The following is a 19,546-nucleotide window of genomic DNA, read 5'->3' as shown; positions in this document are numbered from 1 at the left end:
TTTCTCTAATTTCCCCCCAAAAGAAAGAGACCTGTGTCCCCAAGCCCTACCGTCCTGAGGTTTCTGCTCACCTGGGTGAGGGGTGGGAGTGGTGGTCATATTTTGTTTACTACATTTCAGACTACAGAATTTCATCTCTCCAGTGCTCTAGCATAGGGTTTAGGATGTATTGAGCCATCAGTCTTCAACTCCATCAAGTTAATTTCTCTCAACCTCCAGTTTCTCAGCTGTAAAAAGGGGCTTAATCCAGGGTTCTTGTGAGTATCCAAGATTAGCAAAGGCAAGTGAAGTTATGTGGCGAGGGGGAAGGCTGTAGAATAAAACATGACGTCCCTCGGGCGCACGTGCACTCGTTGGTCATCGGGCTCAGGAAAGGACGGTGGAGGTTTCCCTGCCAGGCGTGAGCAGACACAGTGGGGCGTGGTGGGGCCTCGGGGGGGCACAGCGCAGGAGAGGGGTCCGGGCAGGAGAGCCGGCCGTCTGAGGAGCGAGGAGGCCTCGGGCTGTGGCTCTGACCCTGAGCCTGGCTCTGAGACTCCTGCTGCTGTTGTGTCCCCGTGGTGATTGCTGGTGACTCTCCTGGTTGAAGACTGTGCGGGGAGCGCTCGGCAGCGACGCGCCGGGTCCGGGCCAGGAGGGCGGGCGGAACCTTGGCGTGTGATTGCAGGCGCTTAGATCTCAAGAGGAGGGGCTGATCTAGCGCCGGGAGGGCTGTCAGGAGCAGATGAGTTGTTTCATGCAAAGTGCTTGCAGCAGGGTCCAGCACATGTTAAGTATGTGTTCAACCAAAAAGTGTCCTTGAATCTGACTGGGGTTCAGGAAGGGTCCCAGTCACAGCAGGTCCCCAGCATGTTGGGTGGAAGCTGAGACAAGCCAACTCGATCCGCCCATTGGAGGCTGGGATGGTCCGTGCCAGGGCCTGCAGGATGCAGCCCAGCACACTCAGCATCAGATGCGTGTGTGTGAGTGCGTGAATGCATGTGTGCATGTGTGCCGGGGGCGGAGGAGGCCAGGTCCAGGCCAGCTTGTTGTTAGGGCTTAGGCCAGTGGGCACCCCCCATCCTTGTCAGGTCTGGCTTAGAAATTCACCCTGCTGAGTTTCAGGGCGGAATTCAGCTGACTCTCTCCTACCAGCGTTCTCCCAGCAAGCAGCTGGTTCTGTGGCAGCCAACACAGTCATGACCTTGTGCGGACTCCTGGGGCTACCATAACAAAAGACCACAAACTGGATGGCTTTAAACGGCAGAGATGTGTTCCAATTCTAGAAGCTGAAAGTCCAAAATCAGGGTGTCTCTTCCAGCTTCTGGTGGTGGCACGCTTGCTGTTCCTTGGCTTTTAGACCCATCACCCCACTCTCCGCCTTTGCCGTCACCTGGCATTGTCCCCTGTCTGTCTCTGTGTCTCTTTACTTTTCCTCATGAGGTCACCAGTCATATCAGATTAGGGGCCCCTGCCCACCTCCAATACGACCTCATCTTAATGTACATCTTAATTACATCTGCAGTGACCCCATTTCCAAATAAGGTCACATGGATGGGTACCAGAGATTAGGATAGCATATCTTTTAGGGGGACACAGTTCAACCTACAACGAACTTTTAAGCAGAACCTACTCTTCTTCTGTTCAAGTAGGTATATATACTCCCCCCCAAATAATTTGGAAGCCTGTTTTCTATATGCTAATAAGACCTGCAACTGAAAAAAACACACAACCTAAAAGATGCAAGTTGTGTCTTAATCAGGGGCCTTACTGAGGACTATAGCCTGGGAGAGAGCCTCTGAGATAGCTCTGAGGGACTGTTCCAAAGAGGAAAGGGAGGAACCGGGATATACAGGAGTTTTTGCTGAAAAAAATCATGTGATCAAATATCAAAAAAGTACTGCTAATCACAAAAACCAGACATCTCAAGTTCATGATTGTAGGGCTTTTCTATGTATGGGAAGATGCAGGAGTCTGGTCTCACTGAAATTATTCCTAGATGTGCATCATCACGATCTAGGGCCAGTATCCTGTTTTTCTCCATCCTGAATTCCCCTCAGGGCGCACCGTGGGCTGCAGTGGCTGGTGGCTTTAAGGCAACAGCATCCTTTGTTTACTGAAATGGCAGGTGACATTTTTCTGTCAGCAGACCATAGGCATGCATTTCCACAATGCAGTGCCCGTTTGATCAGATGTGACATATTAACCGGCAAGTACACGAAAGTCACCCACAGAGCTTTTGCTTAAAAGGGGCTTGTGCCCTTCCCCCACCCCAGTATATACTAACTGTACTGCCTGGAGTGGACCCGAGCGTCTGTGACAGAAAGCACCCACCGTTCCCGCGTTTCCCTGAGAACCTCCCTAAGTGATTCCGAGCAACTGTGGTGGACCGACCTTGGGGGCCCCCTCTTATTCTGCATTTGGAAGACTCGAGAATTCCTCCTCTTGGCTGGACTGGCCTTCATCACCTTGAACCCGAAGGGGATTTTGTCCTTCCGGGTGTGGATATGCCCTTAACGTGTGTGGCGTGAATGACAACTCACGTAGTGGACTTGGCTTCTTTGAGATACGATGCCAAGAAGTGAGGGAAAGGGGCCCAGATCCTGCCGTGAGCTTAAGCTGCATGGATAAAAATTTCTGCCTCTTCAAGTGAATGTCCCCAAATGTATCTTTCTTACTTGATTCTGAGAAGGTCCCTGGACGGGACAGGGAAGGTGGAAGGAAAGCTGTATCCTCCCGTTCTCACGAGTTATTTGTACTTGCTCAGAAAGGCAAGTTTCTCCTGTTGTTCCAAGCCAAGCGTTCATGCAGTTAATTTAGTTGATGAAATAGGTTTTTTTCCCCTGCAAAACTCTATCCATAAACTACATTTGATTCATGGCATTTAAGCCAACTGCCTCATGAATCTAGAAGCTTGAAGAGAACATGTGGAGAATAGGGACGTTCTCAGTTAACACAAAAGTGTCACGATTTTCATTCCCCAGAGTTTCTTATCCTTACTTTATCTCTTTAATGAGCAGCTAACTCACAGGAAAATAGAAACACCAAGGAACAGTGTGTTACAGGGCATTTGGGGAAAATAAACAGAAGCCACCCATTGTGTGTGGCCCGGCCTTTGGCACGGAGGAATTTCTGTTTTATTTGTGATCATCTTGCTGTGGGATGGAATTGAAAGGAACATTTGCCAACACACACACCAGATATTTGTCATCCCTGAACTGTGTGGTTTCCAGATTCCCTTCTGACCAGCACATTTATTGTCTGAAGCCTGTGGTCCTTTTCTGCATCTGTGTTCTCTGAGCAGTGCATTGAGCTCAATGGAAATACTCTGGCATCTGCTGACAGAAGGGACAGAAATAGTACTTGTCAGCCCAGCATCAGGCCTCCCTTCTCCCCTGATTTTGTCTCTCTCACCCCTGCCTCTGTGACCCCCTGCCCTGCACTGACCAGACCAAAGCAGGAGCGTTTCCTTTCGGTCTGAGGGCAAGTTCTAGAAATGAGGTGGGCCCATGACAGGTGGATGAGGAGCTAGCAGTGCCCTCCTGCACCCCTGGGCCCGTCTGGGGATGAAGGTGGCAGGACCCCCCCAGGCTGCTGATTTGCTGTTCCTCCCATTTCAGGAGGTCGCTCGGGGTCAAAGGGAAGCCTCAGAAGAGCTGTGTCAGCAGGGACTGTGTTGTCTGCTTGCTCTTGTGCGGTGCTGCCTCTTCTAGAAGGCTTTGTCGCACCCACCGCTTTTCTGTGGGGATGTTCTGGCCGTGAATGAATGCGCCGTGAGAGCCGTGGCCAGGCTCGCGCAGCTGGTTTCAGGTGGACGCCACCTCCTTGGCCCTCTGACCCTTGTGTCCCGCTCACTCCCAGTGATTCCCCTCGTGCCCTGATGTCCCCTCGTGCCCTGATGTCCCTGCAGCACAGACGCCACTGAGCAGAATCCCCCAGAAGTTGCATGGCCAATGGTGCCTGTTTGTTCCAGCAGACCATCTGCTGGAGTCTGTTGTTCACTGTCCCACACGCGCCGGCCAGACAAGTCAGGTGGTGCTGGATAAAGTCATTTCTGAATCACTGCCTTCCACACCCGCACCTGAAAGTCACTTTGCTGGCCGCCAAAGACATTGGAAAATTACAAGCAATGGAGAGTTGGCTGACTTCCTTTTCTTCCCCCCCCCCCCAGCAGACCTTTGGGTTTGTATCGGCTCTGCAGAAGCTTCTGAGTCGTTTCTCAGATGCCGCAAGGTCACAAAACGCTGTCAGGGAGGACATGTTAGAGGCAGCAGCTGTGCCCCTTGTTTGACAGCTGGGGCTTGTTCGGGGCCTCCGCGGTCAATGGCAGGACAGGGGCAGAACCCAGGACTTGGGGCCCCTTCACCATCCTTCACTGATCAGCTGTGCTGCCGGCCTGGGATGTGTCTGGGTGATGGGAAGTCAGATATGCCAGGGGCTTCGTGGCGGATGAGACTCTACTGTCTGGTGCTGGCCCCGGGTCACAGTGGATCAGGGTCCCTGCAGGCTGCCGGCAGGCCTGGAGGAAAGCCCGCGGAGGGCCAGGGAGACTTATTTAGGGGGAGGCCAGCACTTTCTGAAGGGACTGACTCCTAGCATTGCTGCTGCGGGTCCCACGCAACATGGGGGCTTGTCCCACTAAGAAACCAGGCCAGTGGAGCCAGTGATGGAGGGACAGACTGCCTGGTTGGCCGGTCTCCTGGGAGAAGGAGTTGCAGTGCCCCACTTTCAGTCCTGAACTTGGCTGTGGAATGCTTTTGTAGCCACTGCAGCAGGGCCCTGACTGATGCGGCCCTGCCCCCCGGCCCCCCGGCCCCCGGCCGTCTCTGTCCTGCAGCCGACAGATCCCTGTGCCCCCCTGGCCAGGCCATCAGGCTGGCCCAGCTCCTGGCCTTGCTGCCTTGCTTCTCTCATCTCTGTGACCCTTCCCTCCAGTGGCCATCACCCCTTGGCTCTGCTCCGATTCACATCATTCCCTGTGTGGTTGATGCACTCACTGTTTTCTCAGGCGCCTCAGTTACCTTTCTGTCCCCACAGGCTCACAGAGCCAGTTTATGGTCTACACCTAATAACGACCGTTGAATGGGACTCACAGTATGTGATTATAGAGCTGTATCGATCTTTATTTTAAAAACAAACCTAGGGGGATTTGGTTTATAAAAATACATGGCATGTACAAGGAGGAATCCGCGAACCTTAGAGCCGTTGTGCACCGAGATGCTCCTCTGACCCTAGCACTCTGATGAGTTGTACCTGGGAGGTGTCTTCTCTTGGCTTGCTCAAAAGACACAGAATTGTTCTTTCCAGAATAGATAACAGATCCTACAGCACTCATCCCTAGTCAAAACTCTAATTAGCCAAGACTCTTTGGGGCGGGCAGGAGTGACGGGTGCGCCTGGTGGAAGCCTGAGAGGATTGCTGTTTCCTCTTTGGTCCCGTAGAAGAGAAGGCCATTCTGTGCTTCTGCCATGTGGAGTGAAACCACCTCCATGCTTCAGAGTGAGGAGCCTGCTGGCCTTTGAACGCCTTCCCCTCCTGCACGGCTATGCGTGAGGGGGTCTGTGTGCCGGCACGACCGCTTGGCATCTCCTGCAAGTCGATTTTCTGGGATTCAACCTGCAACACAGTTTACTTGCTCACTTGCTTCTGCCTGGGTGTGCCCTGCTTCAGAGTGAATGTATCTCCTCTAATTCTGTTTTTCTGATCATCTTAAAATAATAACCCACAACAGAACAATAATAAGTCAATCAGAAAGGACTTGCTGGGCTCATCGTACTCAAATTTGTGCCCCCCAAAATGGTTTTTAGACAGTTAGCCTCTGTTCGGTTGGGCCCTGATTGATTGGGTTTGATTGACTGGCTTTGCTGTGCTAGGCTTTGGTGGTCAGACCAGGCATCTCTGAGATGAAGGTGTATCCCGGGCACAGGAAAGCCTCCTCAGAGGCTGTAAGTGACCCCAAGGGGGCGTGTGATTTTCTGTCCAGCTCCCGTGGTGCCTGGGCAGCGCTGACCGATACTCCATCCATGCCATCCACAGTCCTCTGCTTTGTTTGTTTCCCTTAGAGGAGATTTTGAAGACCCACATCGCCCACTGGTGGTCTCCAGATGGTACGCGGCTCGCCTACGCCACCATCAACGACTCCCGGGTGCCGGTCATGGAGCTGCCCACCTACACCGGCTCCGCCTACCCGACCGTGAAGTCCTACCACTACCCCAAGGTAGGCGGGAAGCAGCAGCAGGACAGCTCTGCATTATTCATCAGCTCCCCCGCCCAGCCGTCTCCCAGCGTGGAGCTGTGATAATCAGATGTGTTATGAGCAGTGCAGTAAACAGAGGCAAGATTAATTATTTCCCATTACATTGCATTAAATTCCCATTTTTGCTCAGTTGAATTTGTCGGCAGGTTTACTTTCTTTTAAATAATGCAGCTACCGTTAATCATTTGTCTAAGCTTCATTGCAACCAAAATACATTACCTCCCTTGTGAGTCTGTGGTGACAAAAACTCACACTGCCCACTCGGGGGCACCCTGTCCTCTAGTTCCTTTTTTAAATTCTGGGAGGTCAGAAGGACCCCTGTCTGCGCCTGGTCCCCTGGGCCTGGGCTGTTCTGTCCTTGGTCATGTTCTGACCCATACTGTTTCTAATTGCTTCCCACAAAAAGCCAGCAGAACAGCGAGGCTGCAGGAGTGGGGCAGGGGACGGGTAGCCAAAGCCCGCTTTGTTAGCAAATCACAGCGTCCTGGCGTGAAGGGAGGGCCTGATGCCGAAACCTCTACCGCCCACTCAGTTGGAGAGAGGCTGGTGCCCAAGAGAGTGGACGCAGCTCTGCCTGCACCCACCTGGTGACAGGGTCCCCACGTCCACCTGGGGCTGCCTTGGAAGGACCCCTCCAGCCTCTGCCAGTGAGCCCTGGGCCTCGGCTTCCAAGCCATCAGTGGGCTCTGGAAGCTGATGCCATGTGCCGTGTATACCAGAAATATGGGACGTGCCAGCCTACAGTTTGCAGCAAGAGAGGCGACAATGTCCAAGTGAGGCCAGTGATGTCCCCAGAGTCCCAAGCCAGAGAAAGGAAACACCAGGTGTATCAGTCAGCTCAGGCTCCATAACAAGCACCACAGACTGTGTGGCTTAAACAACAGACATTTATTTCTCACGGTTCAGGAGGCTGGAAGCCAGAGATCACCTAGAAATGGAATGGTTTCCCTGGTGAATCCTTTTATGAGGGCCCCCCCAATCCAGGAGTGATGTAATGACCTGAAATCCAGAAAGGTACAGGCCCCCTGATTTTACAGTGAACTCTGGGACAGGTGCTCTGAAGTTGGAATTATAAAGCCCAGATGGCTCAGCATTTGGGGTTTCACGTTTTAATAGAAAATCAGCATATTCTGGCCAACAGAATTCAGACGCCCACTTCCAAATTGGAGGCATGAGCTGGTGACCCACCTGATGCCTGCCCTGTGTGGGCCTGAGTCCCTCCCTCACCCCAGCATCTCGACTGTGGGGGCAGAGGTGCCTGGGCCGTCAGACCCAGCAGCCTTGTCTTTCCTGCCCTGCCAGGCCAGTGCTTGTCCAGGGAGGAGGAGCAGGCATGAGCAGCTTCCTCTTAAAGGACCGTCCTCCCCACGCTGAGCCTCTTGTGAATCTCCTGGCAGACGTAGTGCCCAGGCCAGTCCAGGCGGGAGGTGGCTCACTCACATCTCTGTCCCCTTTTACTTCCCAGGCTGGATGTGAAAACCCCAGTATCTCCCTGCACGTCATTGGCCTAAATGGACCCACGCACGACCTGGAGATGATGCCGCCTGACGATCCACGGATGAGGTTTGCACCCTTTCCTCAATTATGTTAAGACGATAATAATGAAACCAGTGTCCATTTACATGGTCTCTTTAGGCTCAGATTTATTTTCCTGCTAATCTAAACATCCAAGAAAAAGGTCCATTTTCTGAAGTTTTCCTTACTGCTTTATGATTTGGTTTTTCTGGGAAGGGAACACCAGTCAAACCAATGCTACTATTTCTTGGCTTATGTCAGGCCCAGGTCAGGCCCAGATTCTCCGCCCTGGAGGCTGGGCTTCAGGGGCGGTGGGGGGCAGGTAGGACTGGTCAACCACCCACGTGCAGAGGGAGCACATGGCCTGGCACGTGGCAGACTTTGGAGGGCGTCCCTCGGATGGACAGATGCAGTCTTCCCAAGAAAACCCATGTAATCGGACCTCTTGTGAATGGCGCGCCATTTTCAGAGCATTATTTTAGAGCGTTACTGTCTTTTGCCAGCTCCAGGAACTGAGTGGTGAATCCTGTTCCAATAAACCAAATCTCCCAGTTGGTATAACAACCGTGTAGTTGGTGGAACATGTTGACAAAGGCAACTGTCCTGTTATTAAGGGCTATAGGTGGATTTTATTTCCTAATCAAAAGAACTGAGTAAAATCTATCTTTGTAAAGGGGTCTGAACATCAATTTCATTCTGTCCCAAAGTTCAAGCAGTCTGGGGACTGGCTGTACTTCCAGAGTCCACTTATATCAGCATTAGACCTCGCTCTGTTGAGAGTATTGATGGGAGACTCAGAAGGAGAAGGGAATGGCACCAGGACCCACCCGTTTACAGATCTGCAAGGCTACACGTGGGCCCAGTTAAGTGGAGAACGATCCATTCTGAGGGTCAGCAAGTATCCAGCCCACATGTTGCCGTGACTCCAGCCTGAGTCTTCACTACTCAGTTACAAAACTCTCCATTATTAGTAACTTCTGGCAGGAGCTGTGGCCTCAGCCACTCTTACTCCTCCACAGGCCCAGCGCAGGGCAGGGACATGGGCACTTGGATCCACTGGTCCGTGATGGCGTGGACTCCTCCTGTGGTGGCTTCCACCGCTGTCCTTGGCAGGACCCATCTGCCTGGGGCCTCTGCAGGATTCTGCCGAGGTTCTTTCAGCTCTTCTGTCTCCAGTGATGTGTAAAATGCTGTGAGGTCCTCAGGTGGACAGACCAAGCCCAGGGCTGCCTGCTACCTCTCGCTCCCCGCCCTGGAGCAGCCTTCCTCCTCATGCAGCTGGCCCCTCCTACAGGGGTGGGTCCTTAGTGTGCACTGGCCCCTCCTAGGGGAGGGGTCCTTAGTGTGCACTGGTCCCTCCTAGGAGGGTCGGTCCTTAGTGTGCACTGGTCCCTCCTAGGGGAGGGGTCCTTAGTGTGCACTGGCCCCTCCTAGGGGAGGGGTCCTTAGTGTGCACTGGCCCCTCCTAGGGGAGGGGTCCTTAGTGTGCACTGGCCCCTCCTAGGGGAGGGGTCCTTCGTGTGCACTGGCCCCTCCTAGGGGAGGGGTCCTTAGTGTGCACTGGCCCCTCCTAGGGGAGGGGTCCTTAGTGTGCACTGGTCCCTCCTAGGAGGGTCGGTCCTTAGTGTGCACTGGTCCCTCCTAGGGGAGGGGTCCTTAGTGTGCACTGGCCCCTCCTAGGGGAGGGGTCCTTAGTGTGCACTGGCCCCTCCTAGGGGAGGGGTCCTTAGTGTGCACTGGCCCCTCCTAGGGGAGGGGTCCTTAGTGTGCCCTGGCCCCTCCTAGGGGAGGGGTCCTTAGTGTGCCCTGGCCCCTCCTAGGGGAGGGGTCCTTAGTGTGCCCTGGTCCCTCCTAGGGGAGGGGTCCTTAGTGCGCCCTGGCCCCTCCTAGGGGAGGGGTCCTTAGGGCGCACTGGCCCCCTCTAGGGGAGGGGTCCTTAGTGCGCACTGGCCCCTCCTAGGGGAAGGGTCCTTAGTGTGCACTGGTCGGGGAGTCGAATCAGTTTGGCTGATGATATTCTTGCTGGGATAGAAGAAACGTTGCGATTATTGCTTTGTCTTCTCTGCGGAAGACCCAGGTATTTCATTGTTTTCTTCCAGCTCCATCCGTGCCAAGCCTCCTGGGGCCTGGTCCAGCAAACTCTCTGAATTAATATGGAAAGTCACCTGGAAAATTTAAGCCATCTGTTTGAGTTAATTGAAAATCTCGTGTAGTCCATTTGGTGATGCTGTTTCCGCAGGCTTGATTAGCTTCAAGGACAATGAAAAATTCACCTCCGTCAGGGCTGTTGAGACACGGGCCTCAGGTTTTTTGCTTCTCCAGTTTCCTAAGCTAAACGCGGTGATGCTTTTCCTATGCAGTGTAAATCGCAGAATGTTAATGTCACACTTTCTCATCTCCTTCTCCGTCACAGCCTTGGGATTTTTCAGAGTGAGCGCAGATCTATCAGAAATCATGCAGTCGATGTGAGCAGCCGTTTAACGAGCATTTATTATTTGCGTCCGTTAGACTGAGAATTTAGCATGAATGAAACACGGAGGTTACGATGGAGGGGAAGGACAGGCCTTGAATGAATGGTTGTAAGCAAGTGAAGGATTGAAGGCTTGAGAGGGGGCACGTCGAGTGGGGGGCCTGGAAGAGGAGACCCCCCAAGTCTGAGGCTTTCTCGCCCCTGCCCTGCCGATATTCGGGGCCAGGGGGATCCCTTGCTATGGGGGCTGCCGTCTGCATCGTGGGGACCTCAGCCACGTCCTTGCCTTCCCCCAGTGGGTGCGCGTGACGGTCAGAGATGTCCCAGACTGGGAACTGCTGGTGCTCAGCCGCACGCCAGCTTGTCTGGGTCCAGATCCCAGTTCTGTGCTCTTCGCCTGCTCCATTCTGTGTCCTCAGCTGCAAAATGGGGATGAACATTAGTAATCAAAAGGTTTGCTCTTGTGGGCGACCGTGAATATTAGATAAGTCACGCAGCACAGGGCTGTCATCCCATCTCACGGCTATAAATCCTGCCTGTAGGCCGACAACACTCCCCTTTGGAACTCAGCCCTGCCCCGCCCTCGGAACTTCAGGTCCATTTCTAACTGCCGGCTCAACATCTCCCTTAAACTGGCCAGGTTGTGATTCTCAGGCAAAGTAAATGAGCGTGTGTTGAAGATTTTATTTAACTCATTAATTGATAAGGGAACCAGTGTGGTGTTAGAACCAGTCCAAAAGGCATTGATAAGCTAGGTGACAGTTTGACAAAGAAATGTAAGGATAAGTTTTGGGGTTACAGATACCCCGGGGCCCTAAACTATAACCTTGGGGGTATCTGACCCACCAGACAAAAATCCATGGAGACGTCCGCCCCAACAGGGGTGTCCAGGCCATCTCAAGCCAAGCCCGGCATTGCACGGGAAGATACGCAGCGATCCCGTTTGCTCTTTGCAGGCTTCAGAGAAATTCTCTGTCTCTAAATGGCAACCCAAAGTGAACTCAGTGAAAACAGAATTCCGCGTTCCCCCTGGAAACCTGCTCTGGGCAGCCTTCCAGTCTCTGCTCAGGGCAGCGACCTTCTGGCACTCAGACCTCTGACTTCACTGTGTGTCTTCCACAGGGTATTTGTCCCGTGTAGCCAGCATCCGATGGCGGCTCCCCTGTCCCGTCTCCCCTCCCGCCCCCCAGGGCCCTTTCCTGAACGGTGTCAGATCACTGCTCCCTCCACTCAGAACTCCCTGCGCTTTCCCGTTTTCTCCGGGGTAAAAGCCCAACTTCCTACAGTGGCCTAAAAGCCCCAAATGCCCATCTAGCCTCTACTCCACCTCCCCCCACCCTCCTTAAGTCTGCAGGGCTCACCCCTTATCCGGGGCGTGGCCGGGGCCTGGCTCTGCCGCAAAGCTCCTCCACACAGCTGGCCCGCAGGTGCCCTAGGTCCTGGCCAGCACCCTTCCCGCCCCACTCTAGTTTTCTTCACAGAAGGAATCCCAGCAGGATGTTCCCCACACTTTATTCCTGTGTCCCTTCTCCGCCCATCACCTAGAACATAAAACTCCATGAAGCAGGGATTTTGTCTGTTTTGTGCAAAGCCCGATCTCCAGTTCCGGAGCAGGGCCTGGTGTGTAGTACAAGCTTGGTAAACCTTTGCTGAATGGGCAAATTAAGTTTAAAATTAGCCAGTAAAGGGCTTCCCTGGTGGCGCAGTGGTTGAGAGTCCGCCTGCCGATGCAGGGGACACGGGTTTGTGTCCCGGTCCGGGAAGATCCCACATGCCGCGGAGCGGCTGGGCCCATGAGCCATGGCCACTGAGCCTGCGCGTCTGGAGCCTGTGCTCTGCAACGGGAGAGGCCACAGCAGTGAGAGGCCCGCGTACCGCAAAAAAAAATTAGCCAGTAAAATGCTGTTTCATTGGAGCCACATTATTATGATGCTTTCCGTGCCCTTGTACATTGGATGTCTTAAGCTGAGTGCAGTTTAGGGGATCCTTTCTAATTACAGGAAGGTGATCTGACCTGTGACAAATCTGTGCTGTACACTATGTAAATGGCTAACAAGTCAGTTGCAAACCAACTGAATGTACAAATCTTAGTGCTGGTGCTGAAATCTCTTCAGAATAGTCATTATGATCTCAAAGTTTGTTTCAAAATTTGCAAGCATCAAGTGTCAGTAAAACTGAAGGTGAAACACTAATGAATGTTGAGTTCTCATGCTTTAGGTGTACTTCTTTTTTAGAGTTTTTGGTTCTCTGCTATTTTTACTGTACTGTTTCACTTAAATTTCCTACACGTGAACTTTGTGCAATTGAAATAAAACTGCAGTATATACATGTTAAAAACAAACAAAAAACAAAACAAAACAAAAATCCTATTTCAATAGGATTCTTGAAGATATGGATTTCTTTGGTTATCCTAGTACTTTTCTAAGAACCAAAACTTTTAAAATATTTAGCCATTGCTGACATCCTGCTGTCTCAAATACAGGATGCCACAGGGGAGACCACACTTTACCCATCCTGGGTTTTCAGCTGGGACTCTCACAACAAGACAGATTAACAAGAGGAGAAAAAAACCAGTTCATTCACGCGTGCGGTGCACATCACCTGGAAAAAATCTCAACAAAAAACAGCTCAAAGCATCTATTTACAACTACAGCTTTTACAGCAACTTCAACCAGGAACAATAAATTCATAGCGAATTAACAGGACAAGGAAAGCAGGTTTAGGGTTCCAAGGGCGGCAGCCGTGGGAAGGTAATAAACCAGAGGACCTAGTGGAGGAAGGTGTACTTGCAGGTTCCCCGGTGCATCTCTGGGCCAGTAAGAGTCAGTCTCCAGGAAGAGGAGACTATTTCCTGCCTTCAGGCAGAAAAGGGGGAGATTTTTGGGTTTGCTGCTTCCTAATTGCCTTCAGCCCAAAATAATTTTCATGTCAAAAAGGCATATTTGGGGGTGACATATTCTGGTTTCCTTCAACACTAAAGGAACTAATCTAGAAAAGGTAAAAATAAGACACTTACTTTGTGGAGGGATGGCAAAAGGAAGGAGACCTAAATAATGTCCTCAAAGATCTAGGCAGGGACAAACAAAGAAATATGTAACAGTAAAAACGTAAGTGCCACAAAATAGGCATCAGTTCTTCTCAGAATTTTGCTGAGGGAGTGAGAGATCCAGAGTAGGGTCGGGGGAGGAGGGCTTGGAGGCCCAGGCAGGATTTGGCCGCACTGGGACGTGGCTAGAGGGATATTCCAGGACCTGGGAGGGTGCCGGGCGGTTCCTGGATCGGATGTGAGGCCCAGTTGTGGTTGTGGATTGAATTATAAAACTGTGTGTGACCCTAGGGCTATTTACATTCTCCTTTTCTCCTTCCAAACTGGGCGTCTCCATTTGCTCGCTCCCACCCTTATCCTTCCCTTTGCCCTGCCCTCAGGAGCAAGGGTGTGGCTGTCGTGTCCCCTGGGCTGGTGGCTGTGTCCCCTGGGGGCCTCACACAGCCGGAGCTGGGTCCCACCTTCTCCCATTCCACAGAGGCGGGACCGAGGACCCACACAGAGCCTGAGGGGGGCCCTGAATTCAAGCCAGGCGGGGTCACCCCTCCCTCCCCGCACAGCCTCCACGGAAAGATGCAGAGAGTTCCGGAAGGCCAGGGGTCACTTCAGCAGGCTGGTCAGCGCCATCGACAGGAAGAAGTCAGACGTTTCCTCTGTCAGCCGTCTCACCTTTATGCCATTCACTCCCGTCTTCTGTTGTTTGCTTGTCATCCAGCCTGAGCTCCCCTCCAAGAGTTCTCAGGCGAAGATGAAGACCGGGTCCCAAATCCTTGCCCTGGGAAACTCTTACTGGCATCGGCACGTGCCAGGTGGTGGGTTAGGCCCGTGATGGCCCCTCCACCTGTGGCTCGAGTCCAGGTACCGCGGCGCCTCGTGATCAGTGGTCGTGTGCAGCGTGGCGGGAGCATGGGTGGCGAGTGCCAGGGAGGGCGTCACACACAGCCCCGCCACTCACGATGCCAGAGCAGAGCTGAGGCCACTAAGGATGGTGACCCTTGGCACTGGGCCAGGGGAGTGGGGGTGCTGCCTCCCAAGCCTCTCCAGGAAGCGCAGGCACAGCTTCTCCCGTGGGTGGAAGAATCTAAGTGGAAAGCAGTATGCCCGCGGGTCCTGCAGTTTCTACCATTTCACAGCGAAGCCCAGCTGCACTGACAGAAACAAAAGCAGGTGTTTTTTGATGATTTCTTTGGGCCCCTGCGGAGCTGCTGAGCTGGGTGTTGAATTAAGATGCAGCAGATCCCCAGCAGGATCATGCTGAAGACATGTTGCGCTACGCTGATGTGTGTTTCTATTCTCCTCCTACAAACACCCCGTCAGATGCGGTCCAGCCGCCGGCCCGGGGCGCCCGTCCCGACTGCCTGGCAGCATCAGGTCGTCAGGGGGTTGTTCACAGAGCCTGAGAAGGGAAGCAGGCGCTGTGTCCCCGATGTTTCCGGGCTAGCGACGGCCTCTTCCCGCCCACCACCCCTCACTTTTATTTCACTTCCGTGTATTCACTTTACTTTCCAGCACCAAGATCTAGATGTGCCCTGTTCAGGGCACACCTTCCTTGGTCAGTGCAAGAGTTCTCATGTATTTGTGCTTTTCAACTTTATTCTCTACCCTCATGCTCCCCCACCTCTTAGGCACCGATTTAAACTGTGTTTGAGCAGCCTTTTCCCCGTCAGTGTTTGTAAAATGTACTGTTGCCTGTGTGTGTGTGCACGTCTGTGTCTTTTTTCTCACCCGGGACTCTGTAAAGACCTAGCGCATCAATATGTGTGTGTGCAGCTCGTCGCTTCTAACTGCGCACATTCCCAGGAAGCTTGCCCTCTCGGGGGCGCCGCTGCCTCCAGGCTCCTCCTACAAGTGCATTGCCCGTGATGCACCGTCTTCTGACCTCGAGAGGAAATGCAGCTTCTTTCTGCCCAGTCTGTAGGAAGTATGGACTCCCTGAGAGACTGGTATATTCGATCCAGTGCAAGCCTTTATTCAGGATTAGGGACAAGACAGAGGTCATCAGAGCAATGGAAACATCACAGAAAAACAGGGTCTTCATTCCTAATGACCTGAGCCCCACCCCCGTCAACAATTAACCACCACCTCCATTCTCACAACCACTACCATCACTACCACCACCACCACCACCACCATCATCACCACCACCATCACTACAATCACCTCCTCTACCACCATCATCACCACCACCACCACCATCATCACCTCCTCTACCACCATCACCACCATCATCAACATCACCATCACCTCCTCCACCACCATCACAGTCACCACCATCACCGTCACCACCATCATCACCACCACCACCACCACCACATCACCACCACCACCATCTTCATCACCATCATCATGACCACCACCATTGCCACCATCACCACCACCTCCATCACCACAACAACCACCGTCACCACCACCTGACTTGCCCATCGTTGCTTTTTTAATTAGGGATAGAACCAAGGCTTGAACCCAAGATTCTGGACACCTAACCCACCACTCATACCATTGTTCAAGAGTTTTCACATCTCCTGTGTTTCACTTTGTGCTGAAACTTTCAGATGGCACAAAGATAGAAGACAATTTCTATAAGTCTCTCCTTCCTAGTTTCCTCCATCAGGGGTGTGGCCAGGGTTTGGGGTTTTTTAAAAGCTCCTCAGGTGATTCAGAAGTGTGGCCAACGTGGAAAAGCCCTTCTCGGGAGCAGTAGTTTTCATCTGGGATGGAAGGTCTGTCTCATTTTCAATTTTTTAATTTTTTTTAACATCTTTATTACAGTATAATTGCTTTACAGTGGAGTGTCAGTTTCTGCTTTATAACAAAGTGAGTCAGTTATACATACACATATGTCCCCATATCTCTTCCCTCTTGCACCTCCCTCCTTCCCACTCTCCCTATCCCACCCCACTAGGTGGTCACAAAGCACCAAGCTGATCTCCCTGTGCGATGCGGCTGCTTCCCACTAGCTATGTTTTACGTTTGATAGTGTATATATATCCATGCCATTCTCTCACTTTGTCCCAGCTTACCTTTCCCCCTCCCCGTATCCTCAAGTCCATTCTCTAGTAGGTCTGCATCTTTATTCCCGTCTTGCCCCTAGGTTCTTCTGATGATTTTCTTTCTTTTTTTTTTTTTTAGATTCCATATATATGTGTTAGCATACGGTATTTGTTTTTCTCTTTCTGACTTACTTCACTCTGTATGACAGTCTCTAGGTCCATCCACCTCACCACAAATAACTCAGTTTCGTTCCTTTTTATGGCTGAGTAATATTCCATTGTATATATGTGCCACATCTTCTTTATCCATTCATCTGTTGATGGACACTTAGGTTGCTTGCATGTCCTGGCTATTGTAAATAGAGCTGCAATGAACATTTTGGTACATGACTCTTTTTGAATTATGGTTTTCTCAGGGTATATGCCCAGTAGTGGGATTGCTGGGTCGAATGGTAGTTCTATTTGTAGTTTTTTAAGGAACCTCCATACTGTTCTCCATAGTGGCTGTATCAATTTACATTCCCACCAACAGTGCAAGAGGGTTCCCTTTTCTCCACACCCTCTCCAGAATTTATTGTTTGTAGATTTTTTTTTTTTTTTTTTGCGGTACGCGGGGCTCTCACCGCCGTGGCCTCTCCTGTTGTGGGGCACAGGCTCCGGACGCGCAGGCTCAGCAGCCATGGCTCACGGGCCCAGCCGTTCCGCAGCACACAGGATCCTCCCGGACCGGGGCACGAACCCACATCCCCTGCATAAGCAGGCGGACTCTCAACCACTGCGCCACTAGGGAAGCCCTGTAGATTTTTTGATGATGGCCATTCTGACCTGTGTGAGATGATATCTCATTGTAGTTTTCATATGCATTTCTCTAATGATTAGTGATGTTGAGCAACCTTTCATGTGTTTGTTGGCAATCTGTATATCTTCTTTGGAGAAATGTCTATTTAGGTCTTCTGCCCATTTTTGGATTGGGCTGTTTATTTTTTTGATACTGAGCTGCGTGAGTTCCTTGTATGTTTTGGAGATTAATCCTTTGTCAGTTGCTTCATTTGCAAATATTTTCTCCCATTCTGAGGGTTGTCTTTTCATCTTGTTTATGGTTTCCTATGCTGTGCAAAAGCATTTTAAGTTTCATTAGGTACCATTTGTTTATTTTTGTTTTTATTTCCATTTCTCTAGGAGGTGGGTCAAAAAGGATCTTGCTGTGATTTATGTCATAGAGTGTTCTGCCTATGTTTTCCTCTAAGAGTTTGATGATGTCTGGCCTTACATTTAGCTCTTTAATCCATTTTTGAGTTTATTTTTGTGTATGGTGTTAGGGAGTGTTCTAATTTCATTTTTTTACATGTAGCTGTCCAGTATTCCCAGCACCACTTATTGAAGAGGCTGTCTTTTCTCCACTGTATATTCTTGCCTCCTTTATCAAAGATAAGGTGACCTTATGTGCGTGGGTTTATCTCTGAGCTCTCTGTCCTGTTCCATTGATCTATCTTTCTGTTTTTGTGCCAGTACCATACTGTCTTGATAACTGTATCTTTGTAGTATAGTCTGAAGTCAGGGAGCCTGATACCTCCAGCTCCGTTTTTCGTTCTCAAGATTGCTTTGGCTATTCGGGGTCTTTTGTGTTTCCATACAAATTGTGAAATTTTTTATTCTAGTTCAGTGAAAAATGCCATTGGTAGTTTGATAGGGATTGCATTGAATCTGTAGATTGCTTTGGGTAGTAGAGTCATTTTCACAATGTTGATTCTTCCAATCCAAGAACATGGTATATCTCTTCATCTATCTGTATCATCTTTAATTTCTTTCATCAGTGTCTTAAGATTTTCTGCATACAGGCCGTTTGTTTCCTTAGGTAGGTTTATTCCTAGATGTTTTATTCTTTCTGTTGCAGTGGTAAATGGGAGTGTTTTGTTGTTGTTGTTTTCGGTTTATTTTGCAGTACGCAGGCCTCTCACTGCTGTGGCCTCTCCCGTTGCGGAGCACAGGCTCCGGACCTGCAGGCTTAGCGGCCATGGTCCATGGGCCCAGCCACTCCACGGCATGTGGGATCTTCCCCGACCGGGGCACGGACCTGTGTCCCCTGCATCGGCAGGCAGAATCTCAACCACTGTGCCACAAGGGAAGCCCAGGAGTGTTTTCTTAATTTCACTTTCAGATTTTTCATCATTGGTGTATAGGAATGCAGGAGATTTCTGTGCATTTTTTTGTATCCTGCTACTTTACCAAATTCATTGATTAGCTCTAGTAGTTTTCTGGTAGCATCTTTAGGATTCTCTATGTATAGTATCATGTCATCTGCAAACAGTGACAGCTTTATTTCTTCTTTTACGATTTGGATTCCTTTCATTTCTTTTTCTTCTCTGATTGCTGTGGCTAAAACTTCCAAAACTATGTTAAATAATAGTTGTGAGAGTGGGCAACCATATCTTGTTCCTGATCTTAGTGGAAATGGTTTCAGTTTTTCACCACTGAGAAGGAGGTTGGCTGTGGGTTTGTCATATATGGTCTTTATTATGTTGAGGAAAGTTCCCTCTATGCCTACTTTCTGCAGGGTTTTTATCATAAATGGGTGTTGAATTTTGTTGAAAGCTTTTTCTGCATCTATTGAGATGATCATATGGTTTTTCTCCTTCGATTTGTTAATATGGTGTATCACGTTGATTGATTTGCATATATTGAAGAATCCTTGCATTCCTGGGATACACCCCACTTGATCATACTGTATGATCCTTTTAATGTGCTGTTAGATTTCGTTTGCTAGTATTTTGTTGAAGATTTTTGCATCTATGTTCATCAGTGTTATTGGCCTGGAGTTTTCTTTTTTTGTAACATCTTTGTCTGGTTTTGGTATCAGAGTGATGGTGGCCTCATAGAATGAGTTTGGGAGTGTTCCTCCCTCTGCTATATTTTGGAAGAGTTTGAGAAGGATAGATGTTAGCTTTTCTCTAAATGTTTGATATAATTTTCCTGTGAAGCCATCTAGTCCTGTGCTTTTGTTTGTTGGAAGATTTTTAATCACAGTTTCAATTTCAGTGCTTGCAATTGGTCTCTTCATATTTTCTATTTCTTCCTGGTTCAGTCTCGGAAGGTTGTGCATTTCTAAGAATTTGTCCATTTCTTCCAGGTTGTCCATTTTATGGGCATAGAGTTGCTTGTAGTAATCTCTCATGATCCTTTGTATTTCTGCAGTGTCAGTTGTTACTTCTCCTTTTTCATTTCTAATTCTATTGATTTGAATCTTCTCCCCTTTTTTCTTAATAAGTCTGGCTAATGGTTTATCAATTTTG

At 50.4% G+C, this 19,546-nt stretch overlaps 1 protein-coding gene across 5 annotated transcripts in view; it reads left to right on the top strand.

Annotated features, from left to right (window-relative positions):
* The window catches only part of DPP6 (dipeptidyl peptidase like 6), a 1,028,806-nt gene that overhangs the window by 890,849 nt on the left and 118,411 nt on the right, over nucleotides 1-19,546 (top strand). For all 5 annotated transcript variants that reach the window (XM_033408228.2, XM_033408227.2, XM_033408230.2 and 2 more), the window contains exons 9-10: nucleotides 6,042-6,196; nucleotides 7,701-7,798. In XM_033408228.2, the coding sequence (XP_033264119.1) occupies nucleotides 6,042-6,196; nucleotides 7,701-7,798 (253 nt within the window). The remainder of the gene's footprint in view (nucleotides 1-6,041; nucleotides 6,197-7,700; nucleotides 7,799-19,546) is intronic.

Source organism: Orcinus orca, chromosome 9 (assembly GCF_937001465.1).
Source record: "Orcinus orca chromosome 9, mOrcOrc1.1, whole genome shotgun sequence".
Lineage (NCBI taxonomy): Eukaryota > Metazoa > Chordata > Mammalia > Artiodactyla > Delphinidae > Orcinus > Orcinus orca.
Note: the sequence above shows the minus strand (reverse complement) of the source record. Positions and strands in the feature narration are given on the sequence as shown.